The sequence below is a fragment of the Aotus nancymaae genome, unplaced genomic scaffold (assembly GCF_030222135.1).
Source record: "Aotus nancymaae isolate 86718 unplaced genomic scaffold, 86718_ANA_hifiasm-v0.15.2.pri h1tg000051l, whole genome shotgun sequence".
Classification (NCBI taxonomy): Eukaryota; Metazoa; Chordata; class Mammalia; order Primates; family Aotidae; genus Aotus; species Aotus nancymaae.
Window position 1 is genome coordinate 12,399,602 of NW_026988465.1, and position 22,666 is coordinate 12,422,267.

The 22,666-nt window shown below is 37.4% G+C and overlaps 1 protein-coding gene across 2 annotated transcripts in view; it reads right to left on the reverse strand.

Moving 5' to 3' along the window:
- Positions 1-22,666, reverse strand: part of DTNBP1 (dystrobrevin binding protein 1) — a 143,309-nt gene that overhangs the window by 51,082 nt on the left and 69,561 nt on the right. For both annotated transcript variants that reach the window (XM_064363000.1, XM_021665335.2), the window contains one exon: positions 14,552-14,574. In XM_064363000.1, coding sequence (XP_064219070.1) covers positions 14,552-14,574 — 23 coding nt within the window. The remainder of the gene's footprint in view (positions 1-14,551; positions 14,575-22,666) is intronic.

The following is a 22,666-nucleotide window of genomic DNA, read 5'->3' on the forward strand; positions in this document are numbered from 1 at the left end:
TACATTCAGCTGCTCAGGGGCATACACCATGTGGGCAGAATGCAGTTTAACCAATTACATTTTCCTAGCAACAGAGGGAGAGAAAAGTAAGGGATTATTCCATAGTACTGGAAAAATTAATTACTTATATGGCAAAATACTGAGTGGTCATTTCATGCTGTAAATCAAACTAAGTTATAGATTAAATAGAGTTAAAGTAATAAGTAAAAACTAAACTAGAATAAAATCTGGAAGAAATGACAAGCTAATATTTATTTCTTAGGATTGGGAGAGAATCTTCCACGCAAAAGAGCAATGGAAAATATCATTTAAAAATATTCATTTGATGCCCAAAATGTATATGAAAAAAATGCTCAACATCACTAATCATCGGGGAAATGCAAATCAAAATCACAATGAGGTATCATTTCATACCAGTCATAAAGGCTATTATAAAAAAGACAAAAGATAAGTGTTGGTAACGATGTGGAAAAAGGGGAACTCCTAGACACTGTTGGTAGGAGTGTAAATTAGCTCAGTAGTTATGCAAAACAGTATGCAGCTTCCCCCAAAAAACTAAAGATAGAACCACCACATGATTCAGCAATCCCACTACTGGATATTTATCCAAAGAAAAGAAAATCAGTATTTTGAAGAGATATCTGCACTCCCATGTTTATTGCAGTACTATTTACAATAGCAAGATATGGACTCAACTAAATGTCCATCGACAGGCGAATGGATCAAGAAAATGTGGTATGTATACACAATGGAATATTATTCAGCCATAAAAAAGAATGAAATCCTATCATTTTCAGCAACATGAATAAGCCTGTAGGATATTATGTTAAGCAAAACAAGCCAGGCATAGAAAGACAAGTATTGCATATTCTCACTCATATGTGGAAGCTAAAAAACTTGACTGCATAGAAGTAGAGAATAGAATGTGGTTACTAGAGGCTGGGAATGGAGGGTTAGCCAGATGTTGGTTAACAAATATAAAATTACAGAGAGGAGGAATAAGTTTCAGTGTTCTATAGCACTGTAGGGTGACTATAATAATTTATTGTATATTTTCAGATAGCTGTAAGAGCGTATTTTGAATGTTCTCAAAGGAAAGAAATGTCTGAGGAGATAGATATGCTAATTACCCTGATTTAATAATTACACATTATATATACGTATCAAAACATTACACTGTACCACACAAATATGTACAATTATGTGTCCATTTAAAATAATAAAAGCAAAACAATTCATTTGAATAAAAAATATTAAACTGTGTGTAATAAAAAAGCATGCAAAATTAAAAGGCAAATAATTAGTTGAAGATAAATACCTGTAACAAATATGACAATTTGAAACCCTTAATATAGAACACCTTCATTCAAATCTACAAGTACACTAAAACTGCAAATGAAAGGAGCCAGAAGCAAAAACAGTTCATAACAACAAAAAAAAGCTGAGAAATCACATTTTACCTCGCCGCCATGCCTCAAACAATAATCAAATTTTATTTTTGCTATCACATTAGTAAAGACAAGAAAAAAAAATACTCAGGTGAGGCACCATGAAATAGATACAGTTACAGACATTGCTAATGAAAGTGTAAACTGGCACAACCCTTCTAAAAAGCTAACGGTCAATACACACCTAAAAGTTTAAAAAATGTAATGCCCTTAGGCTGTAAAAATTTGTGGTCCCAACAAACTATGTACTTATACTGATGCTTATTACGAGTTATGATTAGCATAAAACTAATTTTCCTAAATTTCCAACAATATGAAAACAGTATGTTAAAGACATGAGGCAATGCTCATTTCATAATGGGAAAAAAACAGGAAACAAAATTTTTATATGTTATTCCAATTTTGGATATGTCTATGTGTGTGTGTATGTGTATGTATATAAACCTTAAAATGCCTGAGGCTATTTCAGACTAATGATTCAATTTCTTTCCCCAGTAGCTTTTTAAATTTTGTCTTCAATGGAGACACACTGCTTTTACAGTTATTTTAAAAAATAAAGACTAGGGGCACTTTCATGTTAAATAGATCTGGACATTGTGGTTAAATATGAGCTGACTGGCAGAAAAGGTGCCTAAAAAGCTATGCTTCCCGTCACCATTTCTAGAAGACTGTGGAGGTACAAACACCATTTTTATATTGGGTATTAGAAAACCAGAATGGGTCTAGACAAGAATGACCAGGAGAATAAAGCATCTACAATCAGCTATCGTTAAAAGAAAAGGTCTAGGAGCTACAACTCTGAAGCCGAGAAAGGTTGGTAGAGTGTGTGAACTGTCAACACACCAGATAAACACCTTCAGGATTGCTCATGAGGGGACTCTGCACGGGACGGGGTGTTGGATGACAGGACTTCAGAGGTCTTTCTAAGATACAATGGCTATAAGTAGAAAAAGGGACACTGTCAGAAATTCTTTTTCTGTTTTGTTTTTTTTTTTTTTTTTTTTGAGATGGAATCTCACTCTGTTGTCCAGGCTGGAGTGCAGTTGCGTGACCTTGACTCACTGCAATCTCTGCTTCCTGGATTCAAGCAATTCTTCCGGTCTTAGCCTCCAGAGTAGCTGGGACTACAGGAGCACACCACCATGCCTGGCTAATTTTTGTATTTTTAGTAGAGATGGGATTTCACCATTTGGCCAGGCTGTTCTTGAACTCCTGACCTCAGGTGATCCACCTGCCTTAGCCTCCCAAAGTTCTGGGATTACAGGCGTGAGCCACTGCACACACGCAGAAATTCTTTTAAAATTGTTACTCAGAAATCAGCATTGGCAATAGAGAAGACTTGACTTTAAGAATGCTCAAATATTTCCTGTCCAAGGGGGACACAGTATGGAGAGGGGAGCTCGAGGCCTTATCAGTCTTTCTTCTAACCTGCCCTGAGCCTTAACCCATATCCCAAATTCAGAGGAATCTTTCCAAGGTTCTGCAGCATAAATCAGCATCTTTTTTTAAAAACACTGGGTTTTACTCTTAAAATAGCCCTGTATTAAAGGAATGCTACACAGCAAGACCAGGAAGCAGTTCAAATAAAGATGAAATCTCAATAAGCTACTTAGCTATTCAAGTTTGTGGTATAGAAAGAGAATGGCAGAAAGGGACTGGATATAAATGCAATACACAAAGAACACTGAACACTATGAAAACTGAAAAGTTGTCTAAATTCTGTTGTTTACGTTTTAGCACTTCCCAGGAATGACTGTGGTGAAGTGAGAAAAAAACAGGTTTTGAGGGCAGATGTTGCTGGGTTTAAATCCCTGCTGAAATGCTTACTAGCTGGCTGACTTGCTTAATTCTCTAAGTCTCAATTTTCTCATCTCACAAGGTTGTTGTGGTACTACTTGAGATAGTGTGGTACTATGAAATGCAAAGTACATAGCTAACACATGTAGATGCTTAATAAGTAGTTTTTTTTCACTAATTAGAATTTTAATAGAAATAAACAGGATCATACTCATATACCTATAATGATATGACTGATATTCTGTGCTACATTAATTTTACTAAATGAAAGAAAATATCCTGATGGTTATTTATTTTTTTATCACTTCATTATAATTACTATAATTCTTATGACATGTATTTTGATTTTTCAATTAAAAATAAACATAATTAGAACTGATGAGTCATCTTCATGTAGTAAGTTTCTGACTGTTCAGTTCCATTTTATCTATCATAGTATTTATTTCATTGGTTTTCAAAACTGGAATTAGAGACCTGAAAGTGAACAGTATATTAGTAAGTATTCTATACTACCCTTTGTTGTTTTATACAAAACTTTAAATGATTCTTAAGAATACAAAAGGAAATTAAGTAGTTCAATATTATTCCAATGCTTCTTTAGTTATTTCCCCTATCTTAAACACCATTTTCTTTCTCAAATAAAAACAAATTAGCCAAATTTCATAAGCTTATTCATTGAATTTTATTTGAGAGACAGGGTCTTGCTCTGCTGCCTAGGGTGGAACGCAGTGGCACCATCATAGCTCACTGCAGCCTCAAACTCCTGAGCCTCAAGTGATCCTTCCACTTCAGCCTCTCAAGTAAGCAGGGTTACAGGTGCATGCCACCATGCCTGGCTAATTTTAAAATTTTTTTGTAGAGGTGGGGGGTCTCACTATGTTACCCCAGGCGGTTCTCAAACTCCTGGTCTCAAGCAATCCTCCTGCCTTGGCCTTCCAAAGTGCTGGGATTACAGGTGTGAGCCACTGCTTCCCACCCATATATTTATATTTATAATATGGGCATACCTTTGCAAGGAAAGCCAGATGAATATTTAAGTAGGAGTGAGAGTTTCTCAGCTCAGTTGACCACTTGACTTCTCCCCTGCTCTAGAAGCTTATAAAAACCATCAGGCAACTACCAATCTTCTGAGAAAGTACAAACTTCATCAGTTGCCTTCAACAGTCTTATCAGCAGAGCTACAAGATCCCACAGGTTATTTTCCAGCACAAACCTCTAAAAAGCTAAGACAAAATCATGAAGCTCCATATGAATTCAGACAGTCTCTTTTTAAGCCTGACAGTTAAAATTTTCAAAGATTTCTTTTTTGTGGTTTTAAAATTTAGTTTTCTGAAAGGTATAATTTTTGCTGTCAAGTTATACCATGTTCCAGCAAAAAGGTAATAAAACAGAATAGCTATATTTATACGATACCAAACATATATATATGATAGACAACAAAATGTTGTCCTGATTCACTTCTAAAATACTCTATTGCTATAATTACTGATCATACAATGGTGGTTTATAATCATTACAAGGAATCCCAGAAAGGTAACATTTAAGCATCACAACCCCAATCTTGATGCTCTATTTTTATGTAGTTTAATACCTAAACATGCTGTTAAAGTGACGGTTCCCCTTCAATATAGAACATCGTCTTAGAGAATTTCAGGTCATGCCCAGCATGACAACTTAAGACAGGGTATTAGAATAAAGAATCAACTACGTCTTAAAAATAAACTTAGAGCTAAAATTAACAGGATATAAATATTTTGGTATTACAGGACATAGATACTAACTTTATTTAAACACTGTTATATAAATATAAACCAGCTTTTAAAAAAATGAATATACACTTACATATATTGACATATGAGAAAAAGATAAGCAGATACCTCAAAAATCTTCCCAGTATTTACCAACAAATCAAGATTTCCAATGAATAATTCCTTAGACGAATAATTTAAAACAGTAACATTGAATATCAGATTATACCTAAATGCAGATCCTTACTCTTAGAACCACTATTTAAGATAATGACTGAGAGAAGAGAAAATGTATCATTTATTATACATTACCTATAAGTAAATACTTTAAAAATAAATGCCAAAGTTCTCACTGATAAGTTTTTTCCTGAACACTTTAACGAACAAGAATGTGGTAAAACCTCTAGTTAGAATCTGATTCCATTAATGCTCCAATTTTATGATGAATTCCTGAGCTATCATTTTACTTCTGTTAATATGTCTAAGCTTGAAGGGTTTTGCTATGTTCTACAGATACAGACATGAGATAGGGACACAAAGAAGGAACTTTTCTCTTAAGTTTGATATACCTTACTCAAATTTGTAATATTAAAAAGAGAGTAACATTGATAGATTAGAGACAACATGCACTTCATTTTTTTTTTTTTTCACTTAAAGAGAAGTGGCTTCTACCAGACAAGGCATGATATATACAATAAGCCATAATGTATGCCAACTAAAGGAATAACAGGGAGTTTTAAAAAATGCAGTAACTATTAAAAATTATTCCTTAGTTACCACCATGGATAGGACAATAAATTACTCAACAAAAAATGCACAGTTAATTTTTCAGGTATTTTTGCAGTAAGTTCCACAACTTCAATATCCTTGTATATGTAGTTATACATAAATACCATACAGAGATGTCGTTAAAACCACAGCCTCTGGCCAATAAGGAATACACTAAAGTTCTATAAAATTATGAAAATAATATATGTTCAACCTGTATGAAGCATTATGACATTTTTCAAAATCCATATTGAAAATCAGCCATTTTAGATGAACCTATATAGTAGCATAGAATGAATTTTAACTTTATACTATCTTTGGATATGGCTCACATATTTAACTCTATTAACTGCCTCTTGACAAATGAACATACTAGCAGCAACAGATGCTGAATTAGTTTTATGGAGCAGCACTGGACTCATTATTCAAATAAGTAGCATTATTTTCCTGGTATTTTGTATTTATCTTTTAATATAAATGTTGCTTCATAAAAAATGTCAGTTTGATGAATTTCACCTGATGCATGAGAAGACACACATTATATAAAAAAAAAAGTCCTACATTTCCATGCAACATTTTAAACTTATTTTAGGTATTAATTTAGTAATTATTACTTGTTGGTAATAGAAAGAAACTAATAATGCTCTCATAAAAATGTACTCCTTGTAGGTTCAAGCCAAGTTGAAATTTAATTTCTGCTTTTAAATAATATATCATCTGCATACCATGCAAATACAGCCATGTATCCAAGCATGGAAGTAAATATTTCAAAGGAAAGCAGCAAAGGAAAAACATAAAATAAAGTTCCACCTACAGGGATTCCTCTGACTATTTTCGGTGAGTCCTGGAGATGACATGGATGTGAGACCTGAATGAGTGAACAGAAGCTCAGTGCTGGTCAAGTGAAGCCTCCAGTTACCAGGCAGCTGCCCTCACGTGCATCTTCTGGGATGTAGAACAAAGGAAGTGAGGCTGAAGCCAGAAGCAGGTTTTTCCAAAGAAATTGTAGTAAGCCTGTTAGTTTTTTGCTGATGGCTTAAGCAGACATACATTGGAATCTACTGCCTCTATAAAAGCAAAATGCAAGCTCTCAGGGGCTCTAGTGTACAAAGATGTATGCACCGGTCTGGGACCATACCAAATGCAGCTCAAAATGGAGGGGAGGAAAGGCTGAAAATAGACTAAATCCATCTGAATTTGTCATCTAGGTATAAAGATGCTTTAGTAACACACCAAAAGAGAGATGAAATCTTGCTGTTTGAAAGGAGTAACATAAAAATTAAAAATATAGTTCATTTCATAACACACAAAGCATCTAAAATGTTCCCCCACCTCATTTTTAATGTAGCATTAGCCTACAGGTTCTTTCAAATTCAGCAACACTAATCAGTGGCTTGGAATGTGCTATATATTTTTAATAAGTATCTTAAATCATCAATTCTATAGTTACAAATACTTCTCCACAATCTTTTCCTTTTTCAAAACAGTATGGTCTAAATCCCACTCCTGCTGGTCCCCTCTGAATCACGGCTCCATCAATCAGCCACGCTCACTGTATCTTCAACCTCTCCCTCTCTATAGCTTTTGTTCTTTTTCATATACATATACTCAACTTCCTCCCAAAATTAAAAAAAAAAAAATCCTCTCTTCAACCTAATTCTCTCCTCTAACTACTCTTCTTTCCATCCTTTAGCCTTAGCTTTTGAAAGCATTGTTTCTACTTCCTCATTCATTTAAATATGTAATAAGCATCAAAGTGCCAAGCACCTGGGTCACAATGCTGAACACGGCAGGACAGTCCACTCATTCCAATCCTCTGCCATCTGGTTTCCACCCCCAGCCCTCACATACACAAACCCATGCTGCTGAAAGTGTCCTCATTAAGATAATCAGTTAGCTCTCAGGCAATATTTCAGTTTGTCTTCTCCACAACAATATGACATCGCTTCTTGACATGTCCTTGAAATGTTCTCCTTACTGCATTTTCCCCTTTGCCTCTAGGTCTCCACTATGGGCAGGGAGCCCTCTTCTTGTACCTGTCTAGTGAATCGTGCTTCCTAGATTTTTATGCATTGTCATCTTTGTTCATTCTGTCCTGTTCTCTGTGGGCAACTTCATCCATCCCCAGGCTTCCATTCCCACCTACATGCTGGTTATTCTCAAATCTAGCACAGCTCTTTCTCCTGAGGTTCAATAGTCCACTGGACACTTCCACCTATAAAGTCTTATAGATACTCAGTAAGAATGAAATATTAAGGAGTAAATTTAACAAAAGAAGACTCATATATTGAAAACAACAAAACTGCTTAGAAAAACTGAAGATGACTTAAATAGGGATACTTTCTATGTTCATGGATTGAAAGACTCAATATCATTAAGATGACAATTTTCGCCAAACTGATCTATACATGCAACACAACCATCCCTATTAAAGTCTCAGTAGGTTCTTTTCTCTGTTAAAATTGCCAAAATGATCCTAAAATTTATATGAAAAGACAAAGGACCTTAAATAGCGAAACCAATTTTAAAAAGAACTGGGTTGGAGGACTTAGACCTCCCAATTTCAATTTTACTACGAAGCTACAGTAGTCAACGCAGTGTGGCATTGGCAATAAGGAACAAAGTGGAGCGTTCAGAAATAAACTCTTACATTATGATCACTGGTTTCCTACAAAGGTGCCAAAGCAATTCAATGGGGAATAAAAAAATAGTTCTGAGGCTTGTGAGGGAGACTTGGGGCACAGTGCAGCCAAGAGCCCCAAGGTCTGCCAAAAAAAAATGGTCTCGAAACAACTGGATATCAATATGTAAAAAAAAATGAAGGTGGACTTTTAACTCGCACAAACACAAGGCTTAACTGAAAATAAATCACAGACCTAAACTTAAGAGCTAACTAGTGTTGTCAAGGATAAGGAGAAACTGCAGCCCTCACACACTGCTGACAGGAACGTAAAATGGTACAGCCATTTTTGTAAAACAGTTTAGCAGTTTCTCAGAAAGTTAAATACAAACTTGTCATATGATCCAGAAATTCTAGTCTTAGCTATATACTCAAGATAAATAAAAACATATGTCAACACAAAGACTTGCATAAGAAAGTTTAAGGCAGCATTATTCACAACAGGCAAAACCCAGAAACAATCCAAATGTCCATCAGCTGGTGAGTGGCTAAACAAAATGGGGTATATTCATACAATGAAATATTAATTCAGCAATAAAAAGAAATAATTTACTGATTTTTTATTCTGCTCAGTTTCTTTCTTTTTTTTTTTCTTTGGAGCTGGGGAAGGAGTCTCTGTCACCCAGGCTGGAAGGCTGGAGTTCAGTGGCACGATCTCGGCTCACTGCAACCTCCGCCTCCGGGGTTCAAGTGCTTCTCCTGCCTCAGCCTCCTGAGTAGCTGGGAATACAGATGCGTGCCACCATGCCCAGCTAATTTTTTTTTTTGTATTTTTAGTAGAGCCAGGTTTCAATGTGTTAGCCAGGATGGTCTCGATCTCCTGGCCTTGTGATCAGCCGCCTTGGCCCCCCAAAGTGCTGGGATTACAGGCACGAGCCAACGCCCCGGCCCTACTCAGTTTCTTGAATCTGTGTCTTTCTCTTATTCTAGCACTGCCTGAATTCAAATCTATCGTTTCCCAACTGATCTCTTAGTCTAGACCTGCTCTTCTCTAATCTATCTCCTATCTGATTCCAGAAAACTTGCTTTAAAATGCAGATCTGATCCTTCTACCTTGATTGAAACCCTCAAGGATATCCCACTCCCTATTCAGACTCTATCAGCTACAACAGTAACCTCTGAGCTCTTTTTGATCATACACCCCTGCCACAAGCAAAAATGTTTATCATGTACCCCCAAATGTGTATATTCACATATCATACACATGAATTCCTGTTCTAATTTATTACATAACATACACAAAATTGACATTTAAAAGGATGACATAAAAAACAAATAAAAATTCCAGTTTCCTCTCTGCTCCTAATGTTTTGCATGCCCACATTCCTCTTTGAAGACCACTGGCCTAAAGGGAAATGTCCAAGTTCCTGTGCATGGCATTCAAGGCTGGGTACCAGTTGTTTCTTGCCTCTCTGTCCAACTTCAACCCTCATCACTTCACCCCACACACCATATGCTTCAGCCACGGCAAATTATTTGTGGCTCCTTCAATAAATAAACTAAATTTGAACTTGTATTCTTGAAATAAAATAAACATATCTGCATCTTTACAATTGTTCTTTCTTCTTCCTGGAATGTCTTTATTATCCTTTCCAGCCCAGTGAGTACTTGTCATTCAGATCAAGTGACATGTCCTCTCTCTGGTTGGTTACCCACCTTAGTGTGCTTATTTCTATTATTTCTATATTGTATTCAAATTATATATTTGCCTTTCTAACCTATAAGCTTTCCACAGTCCTTTAGCTCCTTGAGGACAGAGGGCAGTAACATCATCCAACCTGAGTCACTGAAATATTGTTTAATGGCAGCAGTTTTGTCTCACATGTTAAGCCAACTCTTGAAGCGAACCAACAAACTCTACTGAAGTTTACCATCTAGTATCATCACCCCTATTTGTAACATGCTAAGGGCTGCCAAGCCAGTAATATGCATAAGCCACATCCATGAGTCATCCAAACAAGTGAGACTCCCCACAGCCTCAGAATTCTCCTAGTCAGATGACCTCTTTGACTTGGTAACTTCTATTTTTACTCAAATTTAGCCATCATCATCACTTGGGAATTGCTCCTGTTTTAAGATTTCAAACTGAAGTCCCTTCTTAGACCACAAGATCCACCTCAACCACTAAAAGTGTTGTTCCCCTTTAAGGGGTACCTCACCTGTACCACCCAGCCTGCTTATTCTGCTGGTCTGGTCAGGCCTCTCTTCTCCAGTCTGAATGCCACAGCCAATCATTTCAATCATGCTTTCACTAGCATCCATGGTTACCATGCCCTCATGGCCCATCTTATATGTCTTCCCATTTCCAACTCTGTTAACCAAAGCATATTTGCTTTGGAGTTTATTTCTGCTTCTGAGCCTAGCCCTGAAAACTTCAGATTATCATTCCTTATGTGAATTCTTAAAAAATTATTTCATCCTTCCATGTCAACTTTTTCCTGTATTATCAGCCATCTTTTCGTTTTCTAAGGTCTTAGGAAAAGAGATGTCCCCGGATACCTTCCAAGGATAACCTATCTGGATACCATTTATTTCCATTTTCTTTAATATCATAATGACTCCTTCTGTATCTTCAACTACACCTCCCCTGACTTTGACCCTGATCCTATCTTGTTGCATTTTCATTTATTTCTATCCATTCACGATTGAACGTTAGTTTCTGTCACCTTGATTTCCTAACTACTCATACACTTCTTTTTTTTAGAGACAGAGTCTCACTCTGTTGCCCAGGCTGGAGTGTAGTGATGCAATCTCGGCTCACTGCAATCTCTGCCTCTTGGGTTCAAGCAATTCTCATGCCCCACTCTCCCAAGTTGCTGGGACTATAGGTGCCCCCACACCACGCTGGGCTAATTTTTTGTATTTCTAGTAGAGATGGGGTTTTGTCAGGTTAGCCAGGCTGCTCTCCAATGCCTGACCTCAAGTGATCTGCCTGCCACAGCCTCCCAAAGTGCTGGGATTACAAATATAAGCCACCGTGCCCGGCCTATTCATACGCTTCTGATTTTCAATTCGGATTCACCCTTTACAAACAGCTCTTTCAGGTCACCAATGACCTGTTCGCTGACAAATCCAATAGGCTCTCCCCATTTGGCTCAACTTCTCTGCATTATTTATATCATGGGTAGACACTTTTCCTCCTTTAAACTCTCTCCTGTGTAGTTTTTTTGTCACTACATTGCCTTGGTCTTCCTGTTTCTCTGACCACTCTGGTTCTGCCTCATCCACTGCTCTCTGCTTTCCAGAGCTAAGCCTTGAATAACCTATGTCTTTAAAGACTGTGAAAGCTTATGTACTCTACACGTGCTTACAATAATGGAATTCCTTCCACACTAAAAATATAAAATTAGGACTTTTATGATCCTATCCTCCTTTTTTCTGTTGTCTAACATTTGAGTGACAGTCACTAAAAAGTTTAAATGAATGCAGTATTTGGGGAACACAGAAAAATTTCCTACTGCCAACATTAAAACAAGAACAACTAGTTTTAATAATCTTGTAGAGATTGGCCATATGCAGCAGAAGTAAGTAAGGTGAACCTATCTCATCAACCTCAATGGAGTACAAAAGGGAGAATCCAGAATTTGGTGGATGATACTTATCTATATTACTAACTTGGAGGGTTACTAATTTTGTATTTTGGTTCTCAAAAGTTAGTTTTCCCCCAATTTAGAAAAGAGCTTCTAAATGTAAGTTGAATAAGCAATTGGAGGAAGTAACCCCTTTTGTTTTCCTGCAACCTGAAAAAGACAAAGGCAATATTCAAAAAATAAGAAATTGCCACAATATGTTTAAACAAATTTTAAAATCTTTTATTCTCCACTAACACTTTGGAAGAGCTATTAAATTTCTGTTTTTCTTGTTATAGGGTACTCTTTTTTTTTTTTTTTTTTGAGACAGAGTTTCACTCTGTGGCTAAGGCTGGAGTGCAGTGCTGTGATCTTGGCTCACTGCAACCTCCACCTCCTGGGTTCAAGTGGTTCTCCTGCTTCAGTCTCCCAAGTAGCTGCGTGTACCACTGCACCTGGCTAACTTTTGAATTTTTAGTAGAGACGGGGTTTCATCATGTTGGTCAGGCTGGTCTCGAACTCCTAACCTCAGGTGCTCTGCCCCGCTCAGCCTCCCAAAGCGCTGGGATTACAGGCATGAGCCACCATGCCTGGGCCATGTTTAAAAAATATTAGCAAAACATGGCCAGGCACGGTGGCTCATACCTGTAATCCCAGCGCTTTGGGAGGCCAAGGTGGGCGAATCACGAGGTCAGGAGTTCAAGACAACCCTGACTACCAACATGGTGAAACCCTGTCTCTACTAAAAATACAAAAATAAGCCAGATGTGGTATTGTGTACCTGTAATCTCAGCTACTCAGGAGGCTGAGGCAGGAGAATTTCTTGAACCCGAGGCGGAGGTTGCAGTGAGCCAAGATCAGGCCACTGCATTCCAGCTTGGGTGACAGAGTGAGACTCTGTCTCAAAAAAATAAAATAACAAATAAATAAATTAACTAACAAAATGAAGAAACTATTTTGAATGAACATTGATACTAAAAATCTAGATATAATGCAACATTAAATTCAGGGTTTGTTCACATTTGAGATCTTTAATTGGCCTGTGGGTGGATCTGATTGCTGTATTTGCACATAATTAGGAATGTGTGTATAAACAAGATATTTCAGCCTAAATTGAATGATTCTATTGGGTAATATACAACACTACCTAACCTTTTGCAAACTGTTATTCTCTTCATTTTCTCTGAATATTGTCATACTAAAAAAGTATGCCTCAGCACTGAGATGCAAGTAAAACTGACATTTTACATAATCTGTGTCCCTGCCTGTCTTTTAATATTAACGTGACTGTGTTTTTCCATCCCTTCCTGTTATATAAGATACTAAACTAGTCAACCAAAAGAATGAGAAGGAAAAAGCATTTTATAAGGATTTTAAATCTTATTTTAAACCACTGATTTAAAAAAAATTGTACACAAGGAGTGGTTTACAAACTGAATAAGAACAATGACAGCTATGGCACCACATTATATCACATGGTCATTTAACATTACCTTCAAAAAACTGGCCGTGAGCTTAATCATTTACTACAGCTGTAGTAGATCAAACAGAAATCCAGCCAAAACAAGGCTATTCAATAATAACTATAGGAGAAATTAGCCTTTATATCTTTTATCTTGAGAATTCATCATTTTTTCTAAATCCAAACAGATCAGATACATAAATAATTCAATCACAAATGATACTCTTGAAAATCTTTAATCATTCAGTAAATCTAAAGGATAATGCTGGTTTATATGTGAAGTATAATAAACATAAAACAACTAAATCAGAAGTGATTTAATAAGTGATTCAAAGAGTTTTTTTCAGTTATTGAAATGAGTCTCTGTAGAACAGGATTTCTACTTACTTAATTGCTCGTAATTGAAAAATAGCAAACTGGAAGGACCTTTAGCTACTGGAAAGTTTGTGTTTTTCACTAGTGTTTCTCCATGACCAGTAAGAGTCAATATGACCAAGAATTAATCTCTAGTGTCCCTCCTTCAAACATTCCTTAAAAGTAAAAAGTAATGCTGGGTGCTTTTGGAGTCTCAGAATATAATTCATCTGAGCCTCTAATTTTACGAATGGAGAGAGAAATTGTGCTGGAAAAGGTAAGAGGCTCATCCAAAATTATAAGGCAGCAGCAGAGCCAGACCCAGCACTGAAGACCTCTCAAGAAGTTTGAGGGACTGTAAGGTCAATTGCAGAGGCACCTTTTGATCGTTGTCACCACTCCCTTTCCACGTGGCCCAGACTGCACAGAGAAACTAGAATCTTCTTAAACTATGATTCTCAACAACCTCAAAGTTAGCACTGCACCTTCCTAACATACCACTTATAAAGGTCATTAGCAGAAACTCTCACTTGGTACAAGTGCTAGAGAGAACATCAAAACCACAAAACAAATTAAACAAAACCTACAAAAACAGTATTAAACAAAGTTTTACTTTTTCATGTAAACTGATTTTTAAAATGAGTTCTTTCATCATCATCAAGAGAGAACATCTGACAACAGTGAACTCTCAACTACTTTAAAGTGAAGAATTAACACAAAATTACCTTTGAAGGTTTCAAGTTCCTTCCTGTAGAAAAAAAAAAAAAAGACAAGAAAATGCAAATTTAAAATCTCTTCCCAATGAAAACTGTTCGTTCAACATAATAAAACTTTATATACTTTAAATGCCCACAGTGGTATTTCTGGATCCTCATATATCAATTATACTTTACTGAAATGACCAGTACAATGAGCCTAAAGCAACTATTTTCAGTTATTTCTGCTATTTTCTATTAATGGCTCAAAAAAGTTCCACCAGAATCTAAATAATAATCTAAAGAATAAAACAACTGTAAGGACAAAGACAGCATTTTAATGCCAGCTTTGAACCATCTCATATATGTAAGAATCAGTTTATAAAAAGCACTTAACACAATTTTTCCTTGATGGATAAATATTCAATACTGGAGTTTTGAGATGATTAGTTAAAAATTATCCAGAATAGAAGTAGTTATTTTCCCTTTCAACAGCAAAGGAGAAAAGGGTGAAAGCTTTTATCAAAGGATTGGGGTCCACAGCTCATCCTGCCACAAAGGGCCATGCCTCCAGGAATCTTCTGCTTTATTATTTTGTCAATGTTAATTAAGGATACTAAAACACAAAGTTTTCTGGGAAATGTACAGTGGGGAAAAATCGATTAAAATTAATATTTTGTGACAAAGAAACCAAGTTGTTTTGAGGTTTTTCCTTCACAATTTTGCAGTTACGTATTTTTTTCCTCATTATCAGTACTAATGAGTAATTCTGAGGAAGTAAAGGCTTCTTATTCCACTTAAAATATGAGACATTTATTTTTTTACTTGTGCTCTAGGTTTTATTAAAAATCAAGAGATGTTTTGAATTCTTAAATCAATATTCTATACACCTAATTACAATACCCCTCATGTTCCAAAATAGCTGACTACACTCAACAGCTGCTAGGAAGAACTGGCAAGCTGCCTACTGAAAGGCCAAGTAGATAATGTTCTTGCAACAGCCAAAGTGAAGTTTCTTAAATCAGATGGACATCCCACTCCTTTTTTTCCTAACAATATCTACTTATAATAACTCTCCAGCACCACAGCTCATAAACTACACAAGAATTTTCAATCCCCTTTTTTCAAAAACCTGTGTGGCCAGGCTCAGTGGCTCATGCCTGTAATCCCAGCAGTTTGGGAGGCTGAGGTGGGTGGATCACCTGAGGTCAGGAGTTTGAGACCAGCCTGGCCAACATGGTGAAACCCCAACCCTACTAAAAATACAAAAATTAGGCCAGGTGTGGTGGCTCACACCTGTAATCCCAGCATTTTGGGAGGCCAAGGCGGGCAGATCACGAAGTCAAGAGATCAAGACCATCCTGGCCAACATGGTGAAAACTTGTCTCTACTAAAAATACACAAATTAGCTGAGCGTGATGGCATGCACCTGTAGTCCCAGCTACTCGGGAGGCTGAGGCAGGAGAATCACTTGAACCCGAGTGGCAGAGGTGGCAGTGAGCCGAGATCGCACCACTGCACTCCAGACTAGTGACAGAGGGACAACAACAACAACAAAAACCCCCAAAATTAGCCGGAGGGTCGGGGAGTGGCAGGTGCTTATAATCTCAGCTACTTGAAAGGCTGAGGCCTGAGAATCGCTTGAACCTGGGAGGCAGAGGTTGCAGTGAGCCAAGATTGTGTCACTGCACTCTAACCTGGGCGAAAGAGCGAGACTCTGTCTTTAAAACAAAACAAAACAAAACAAAACAAAAAAACCCTGTGTAATTGCTTCCCTTCAGTCAATAATCAACTTCAGTCTTAAGAGCTTAGCTAGGTACAAGCTAAATATGCCTAAAACCTGCTTTATACCCCAATAATAAAAACCAAACACAATAGGCAGGCAACATGTATCATAAAAGAATCTCGAAAAGATATATTCAATTTACTTCTTAACGACGTCCTCAACATTGGCAATTCCCCAATGTGGGGAAAGTTGACGGAACACTCAGTTCAATATTCCAATGAGTAATTTTTTTTTCTATGATTACAATCTTTAGCGAGCTTCTAATTTTCTTCTTTTAGAACGTGCGACTGTGAGCAGAATTTCTAAAGGGCCCCCTTGTTTTAAAAAGCTGAAACTCAGAATAATGATTTCACACACTGTTCTTCTTCCACTCCCAAATACTAACAACCATAAAAACAAGGAATCCAACATCTACCATTAAATACATTAATGAGCAAGTGTGCAACTGAGGAGGGCACTTTTCCTGTGGACTCATCCTGCTAACCCTGCAACCGTCTGGCTGCTGCTATGAAGAGGACAAGCCCAGCATCTTCTGGGCATCCACAACTGTCAGTGAAATTTCCAAGAAACTTCCCTTCAGAAAGAAAAATCATTCCTGTACCCAGTTCCCAAAACAGATGACTGCTTGAAGTAGTGGTGGTACAGATAATTGGCTTAAAGAATTATGGAACTTTTAAGGAACTGATGAAGTAAAGCAGCAGCACTGAAAGCCTTGAAATTTCACAATTTCTAGGGTGTACTCCACCATCTGTAAGAAGTATTCAGCATTTGGAAATATATAAAATGTAAGAGAAGGCAGGGAAAGGCACATCAGTCACAGGCAGCAGTGACTGTGAGGTCACGGAGGCCAAAGATGCAGGTTATATTTAGGAAACAGACTTCAGAACAGCAGGATGAATGAAGAGAAAGTAATTCAGATAAAAAGGTAGAGAGTTCTCAATGCCAGGGTAAAAGATTTGGTTTATTTTTAGCAGGAGAATAACATGAGCAAAGCTGTATTTTAGGAAGAATGTTCTAGCTGTGATGGATGGATATACTGGCAAGGGAGAGAATAAAAGCAGTGAGTACTCAGGAAACCATGGGGGACCAGTGGGGAAGAGCTAATTAATATTTGGCAAGAGCAATGTAAGTGGCAATGACAATGAAATAAAGGATTCCAATTTGAAAAGTATCATAAAGAAGACTCAACAGCCCAAAGCCTCTGACTAAATGGGGTAAGAGGAGGAAGGAGACAAGCATGCTAACGGGGACAATTCTAGTCTGGATTATGAGAAGGAAAGATTTTGGAGGGCAATGCATGAGTTCAGTTTGGGAATTGCTGAAACAGGAAAGCTGAAAGCTGCAGACAGGATTCCCATCTCTTTCAGCCTACTCAAGGATTTAACTCCTATAGATTCCTACTTTCTTGCTTCACATTCACTCTTGAACCCATTCCAATTTGGCTTCTGGACCACCCACTACACAATCAAGGCCGCCAACAATCATCATGTTACAAATCTAGTGACCAATTGTTTTCATCCTAATCCTTCAGCAGCATTTGACTCAACTGGTAGTTTATTTATTTATTTATTTTACTTTAGGTGCATACTGTATCTGGCATTTCTCCTCATGTTATCCCTCCCCACCCCCCACCGTCTCTCCCCTACCCCTCCTACCAACTGCCCCCAGTGTGTGGATGTTCCTTTCCCTGAGTCCATGTGTTCTTGTTGTTCAACACCCACCTATGAGTGAGAACATCCGGTGTTTGGCTTTCTGTTCTTGTGTCAGTTTCTTAAAACAGTTCCCTCTAGTGTCCTTCTCAGTTTCTTTTGCTATTGTCTCCATCCCATTCAGACCACAAGATGCTGGAGTGCTGCAGGCTTGGTGCTGAGTCCTCTTCTCTCCTCAGCTTACATTCGCTCACAAGCCAGTTTCATCCTTAGCTTTAAATGCCATCCATATGCTACAAGCTCCATGATTACATTTCTTGTTTTGATCTCTTCTTTGAGCTCCAGACTCATATGCAACTGCCCAGATGATAGATAGCTTTATGCAAAAGTGGAGGAGGCTTCTCAAACATTTGCAAGACAGTCTGTTCTTCTCCAGTCTACCTCATCTTAGTTAATGGCATTACCCAGCTCCTCAAGTTTTGGCTCATCCATCTCCCTCATTCTCCATCCAATTAATCAATAAATCCTGTCAATTCTATCTCAAAACATATCCTGAATTAATCCATTTCTCTCCATTGTCACTGCCATCAACCTTATATAAATATTCATTTTCTTATACTGAATATAATTTTGGTTGAGTTCAATCATTCATTCAACAAAAATTTATTAAGCCTTAGACACTATGGTAGTGTTAGGAATAGCATTAGGAATAATGCTAGGTTTGGGATAGAAATGTTCCATAACCTCAAGGAACTTTAATGGGAGAGACAGAGAAGGAAAGCAATAATTAGAAATCAACATCATAGATTACAGTGCTTTGGTAATGACATGCTGGGGATACTCTAAAAATAAAGAAGAGAGGACAACTCATTCATTTTGGTTTGGTAGGAAAGAATCTCCTGGAGAAGCAAGGACTGAGCTGATGAGTTTTCAAGGACAGTGTAACTGATGATGATGCGCAACGTTTATCAAGAACATAGCAGATATTTTACTCTCAAGCATTAAGTCACACTCTCAGTTAACTAGATGAAAGAGCATGAGTAAGCAGGAGTTTTAAGTCCTAGTCACTCTCCTTCAAACTCTGTTATTAGCATAAAAAAGCTAATAATTATTATTAGTGTAAAATAGCCTTCAAGTTCATCTTCTTCCAAGAAGACTTCATTGACACCCAATTAGGAATCTCTCCTTTATAAAAAATCCCATAGCATTAAACTCGGTCAACGTTATACATCCCACATGGTGCCTCGTAATGTAGTTCTGTCTGTACAGGTGTCACCTCTAGAGTAACATCACACAGTTCCTGAGGTGCGGAAACTGCATTTCATCCATCCTGCATCACACACGTGCCCAGCGCTGGACCCAACAGACACCCAGCAAATCATGATTACCAAGTACTAAGGCCGCAGGATGACTAAGATCTGCTTCTTCAAAGAGGCCCTTGCTGTAACTACATTTTATTTTTGATAAAGTCTGATCAAATATTATCTTATTTGAAACAATTTGTCACTGTATTTTCTAAAAATTGAGTTTCTTACTTCCATAATTTAATGTTATTTTCAGAAGATCAAATAAAAAGAATTGAAATGCCTTGTTTTAAATGTTACCATATTTCAAAATTTACTCGATTCAGCTAATGCCTTTACAAAATTTAGCATAACCCTGAAACTAAAACATTCAAAGAATAACACTAGACTCAAAAGCTAATAATATTCCAAAGGGTGAAACTGCTATTATTTAATCATTTTCTCTCCAGGGATTGAGTTATGAGAGAGAATGAAAATGAAAGAAAGAATCACATTAATAAATAAGTCTATGGAATGTTACAAGAAGTATATTAAATATGCATATGAGTTGAAATCAAGTAGTTCAGACTCAAGATGAAAACTTAATAGATGGAAGCTACTGGATAAATGCCTCCATAAACACAGACAGAGCAAATTCTCTCTAAATACTAAACTGCCTCCCTAGGACAAATCCATGATAAAAGGCTAACACAAAATACCACATTCAAAATGCCAACTGCAAAATGCATCCCAACATTTTTCCTCACATGTAGATATGTGTAGGGGAAATTTTTTAAAGCATGATCAGCAATACTATTTTATAGAACACTCCTGAATAGTGTCCCTTTGTTATGGCTGATGGACAGAACCTATTACTGTGACTACTTGCTCCTGGGAAAGACCTCACAAGCTCACTCTCCAGAAAGAAGCATCTACCACTCATCACCACCAAGTCAGTGGTCTGTTGTTTCCTGGCAGTCCACAGTCCTGCAGTACCACCTGAAAATGTGTCTCCCTACAGGCTTGGTGGGGTTCTGTTAATAGAGTCTGAGGGGGATTGGTGGTGGGTGGTGGGAGGGGTCTCTTTCTAGCTTGGGATGAATTTTCTCAGGACTCTCTATACCTTAAAAATCTCTGTTGTCATTTATTCTTACATAAAACCAGCAAAACATTTTCAACATTATCTATAAAATAAAACCTCTTGAAAAGCAGCTAGTTCACTGTAAAAATGGTATTAAATCCTTATTATGCTATTAATATAAACTTTATATATCTATTTTGGGCAAATATAGCCTAGAAATTAACAAGATGATAAGACTCCAGAATTTTGGAATTTAAAGTTGGAAAGAATCTGAAGGATACGGTAACAAAGAAAACCTGGAATTTAAGAAAAATGGATTCCAAAAAAGATAATAAATTTCTAGGCAGGTTGGCAGCACTAAGTTATATGTGGATTACATTCCACCCACCTTACAAGAATCACTTTCCTAGAACTGTTTTACACGAAAATCTATCTGATATGGAAAGCCATGCCTGGAGAAAGACAGGATGAGGCAAGTCGGGTAAGATAAGATGAGAAAGGGGTAAGGGATATTTATTGAGTCCCTACTATATACTCCACATTACGCAAGGCATTTTACACATCCTGTCTCTTATAACTTGCAATTACCTAACTGTAGGTATCATCACTCTCACTTAATATATGAGGAAAATGAGGCTTGAGGATGGAAGGCCACACAGATAGTAAGTGACAGAACTGGGCATAAAACTCACAGTTCTCTGACTCTGCATGTGTACCATCTTCAGCATCCAATTACAGTTCAGGGGCCAAGTTTAGCCCTAACAGAAAGTTACTTGAGTACATCACTAAATCTATAGGATTCGAGTCAGATATATGAAACTCAGAGTTACTCCAAAACTTCCAGGCAACATCTGGCTTTACCTAGCTTGGGGAAAGTACATTATTTTTAGGAAACTAATAAAAACTAACGTTGAAAGCTAGGATCATTGATGTATGCATGAGGTAAAATAGTCAACATACCCCTGAAGACATCTTGTGGTTTAGACATCTTGTGGTAACAAGTCTGCAAAGAACACTTTTATTTTCCCTGGTGTACTGGTGTTTGGTGACTAGCCCATAGCAACTAATTGGCTAAAAATTTTTATTATAAAACTACTTAAAAAATTAATATCACCCTTGTGTTACCGATTTTTTTTTTTTTTTGAGATGGAGTCTTGCTCTTGTCACCAGGCTGGAGTGCAGTGGTGCGATCTCAGCTCACTGCAACCTCCACCTCCCAGGTTCAAGCGATTCTCCTGCCTCAGCCTCCTGAGCGGCTGGGACTACAGGCATGTGCCACCACACCCAGCTAAAATTTTTGTATTTTTAGTAGAGATGGGGTTTCACCATGTTGGCCAGGATGGTCTTGCTCTCTTGACTTTGTGATACACCCGCCTCCACCTCCCAAAATGCTGGGATTATAGGCGTGAGCCACAGCACCTGGCCCATGGATTTTCTTATTCAAAATTTTTAGTGGCTAGCCAATTCCTTAAATATCCATCCTACCGTTAATTATCACCAAATCAATGGTTTGTCATTTATCAGCTGTCTATAGTCATGCCCCACCACTTGAAACTGTATGTCCTTACGGGCTTGTTGCATTTATAGCTGACAGGGTAAAGGCAATTTTTTTTTTAAACTCATGTATCCCATGTGCAAATATATTCCTGATCAAGTGGCAGCAGGCCCTAAAATCTCTGCTTGCCCATGCTTACATTGAGTCACCCACAGCAGTCAATACATGAAGAGAAGCAGGAGCCTTTTCATACTCCATGGCACCCAAGCGCAGAGCACAGATGGCTTTGGGTGGAGGCAGTATATTATCAAAGATATGAGACTTTGAAGTCAGAAAAACATTGCTTCTGGCCCAGCACTGCTACTTCCAACTCCTGACAAGTTGTTTTATCTCCCCTAGTCTCTCTTTTCTTACTGGTAGAGAAGAGAGTACATCTACTCAAATGGTCACTGTGAGACTTCTATGAGTTAATTTAGAGTTTAAAGCAGTGTCTGGTACATATTAAGTGTTCAGGAAAGGCTATTATTATAACTACTATCATCATCACCATCATCGCTTAATGTTTTTATCTTGAAAATGAGAAACATTATCTGCATTTTGGAAAAAAATGAACACTCTAACAGTAATATAAATGAAAGGACACAAGACTACAAACAGGAAGACTAATTAGGAGGCTATTAGTGTAACTCAGGCTACAACAACATGGGCTAGAACTCAGGAAAGGATCAGTGAAGACAGAAAGGCAAGGACAGAGTCAGGAAATATTGGACTGGACTGAGAACTGGGCAGAGATGGTAGGAGAGGAAGGAGGAGATTATGACTTCCACATTTGTGGCTTGGATAAATCGATA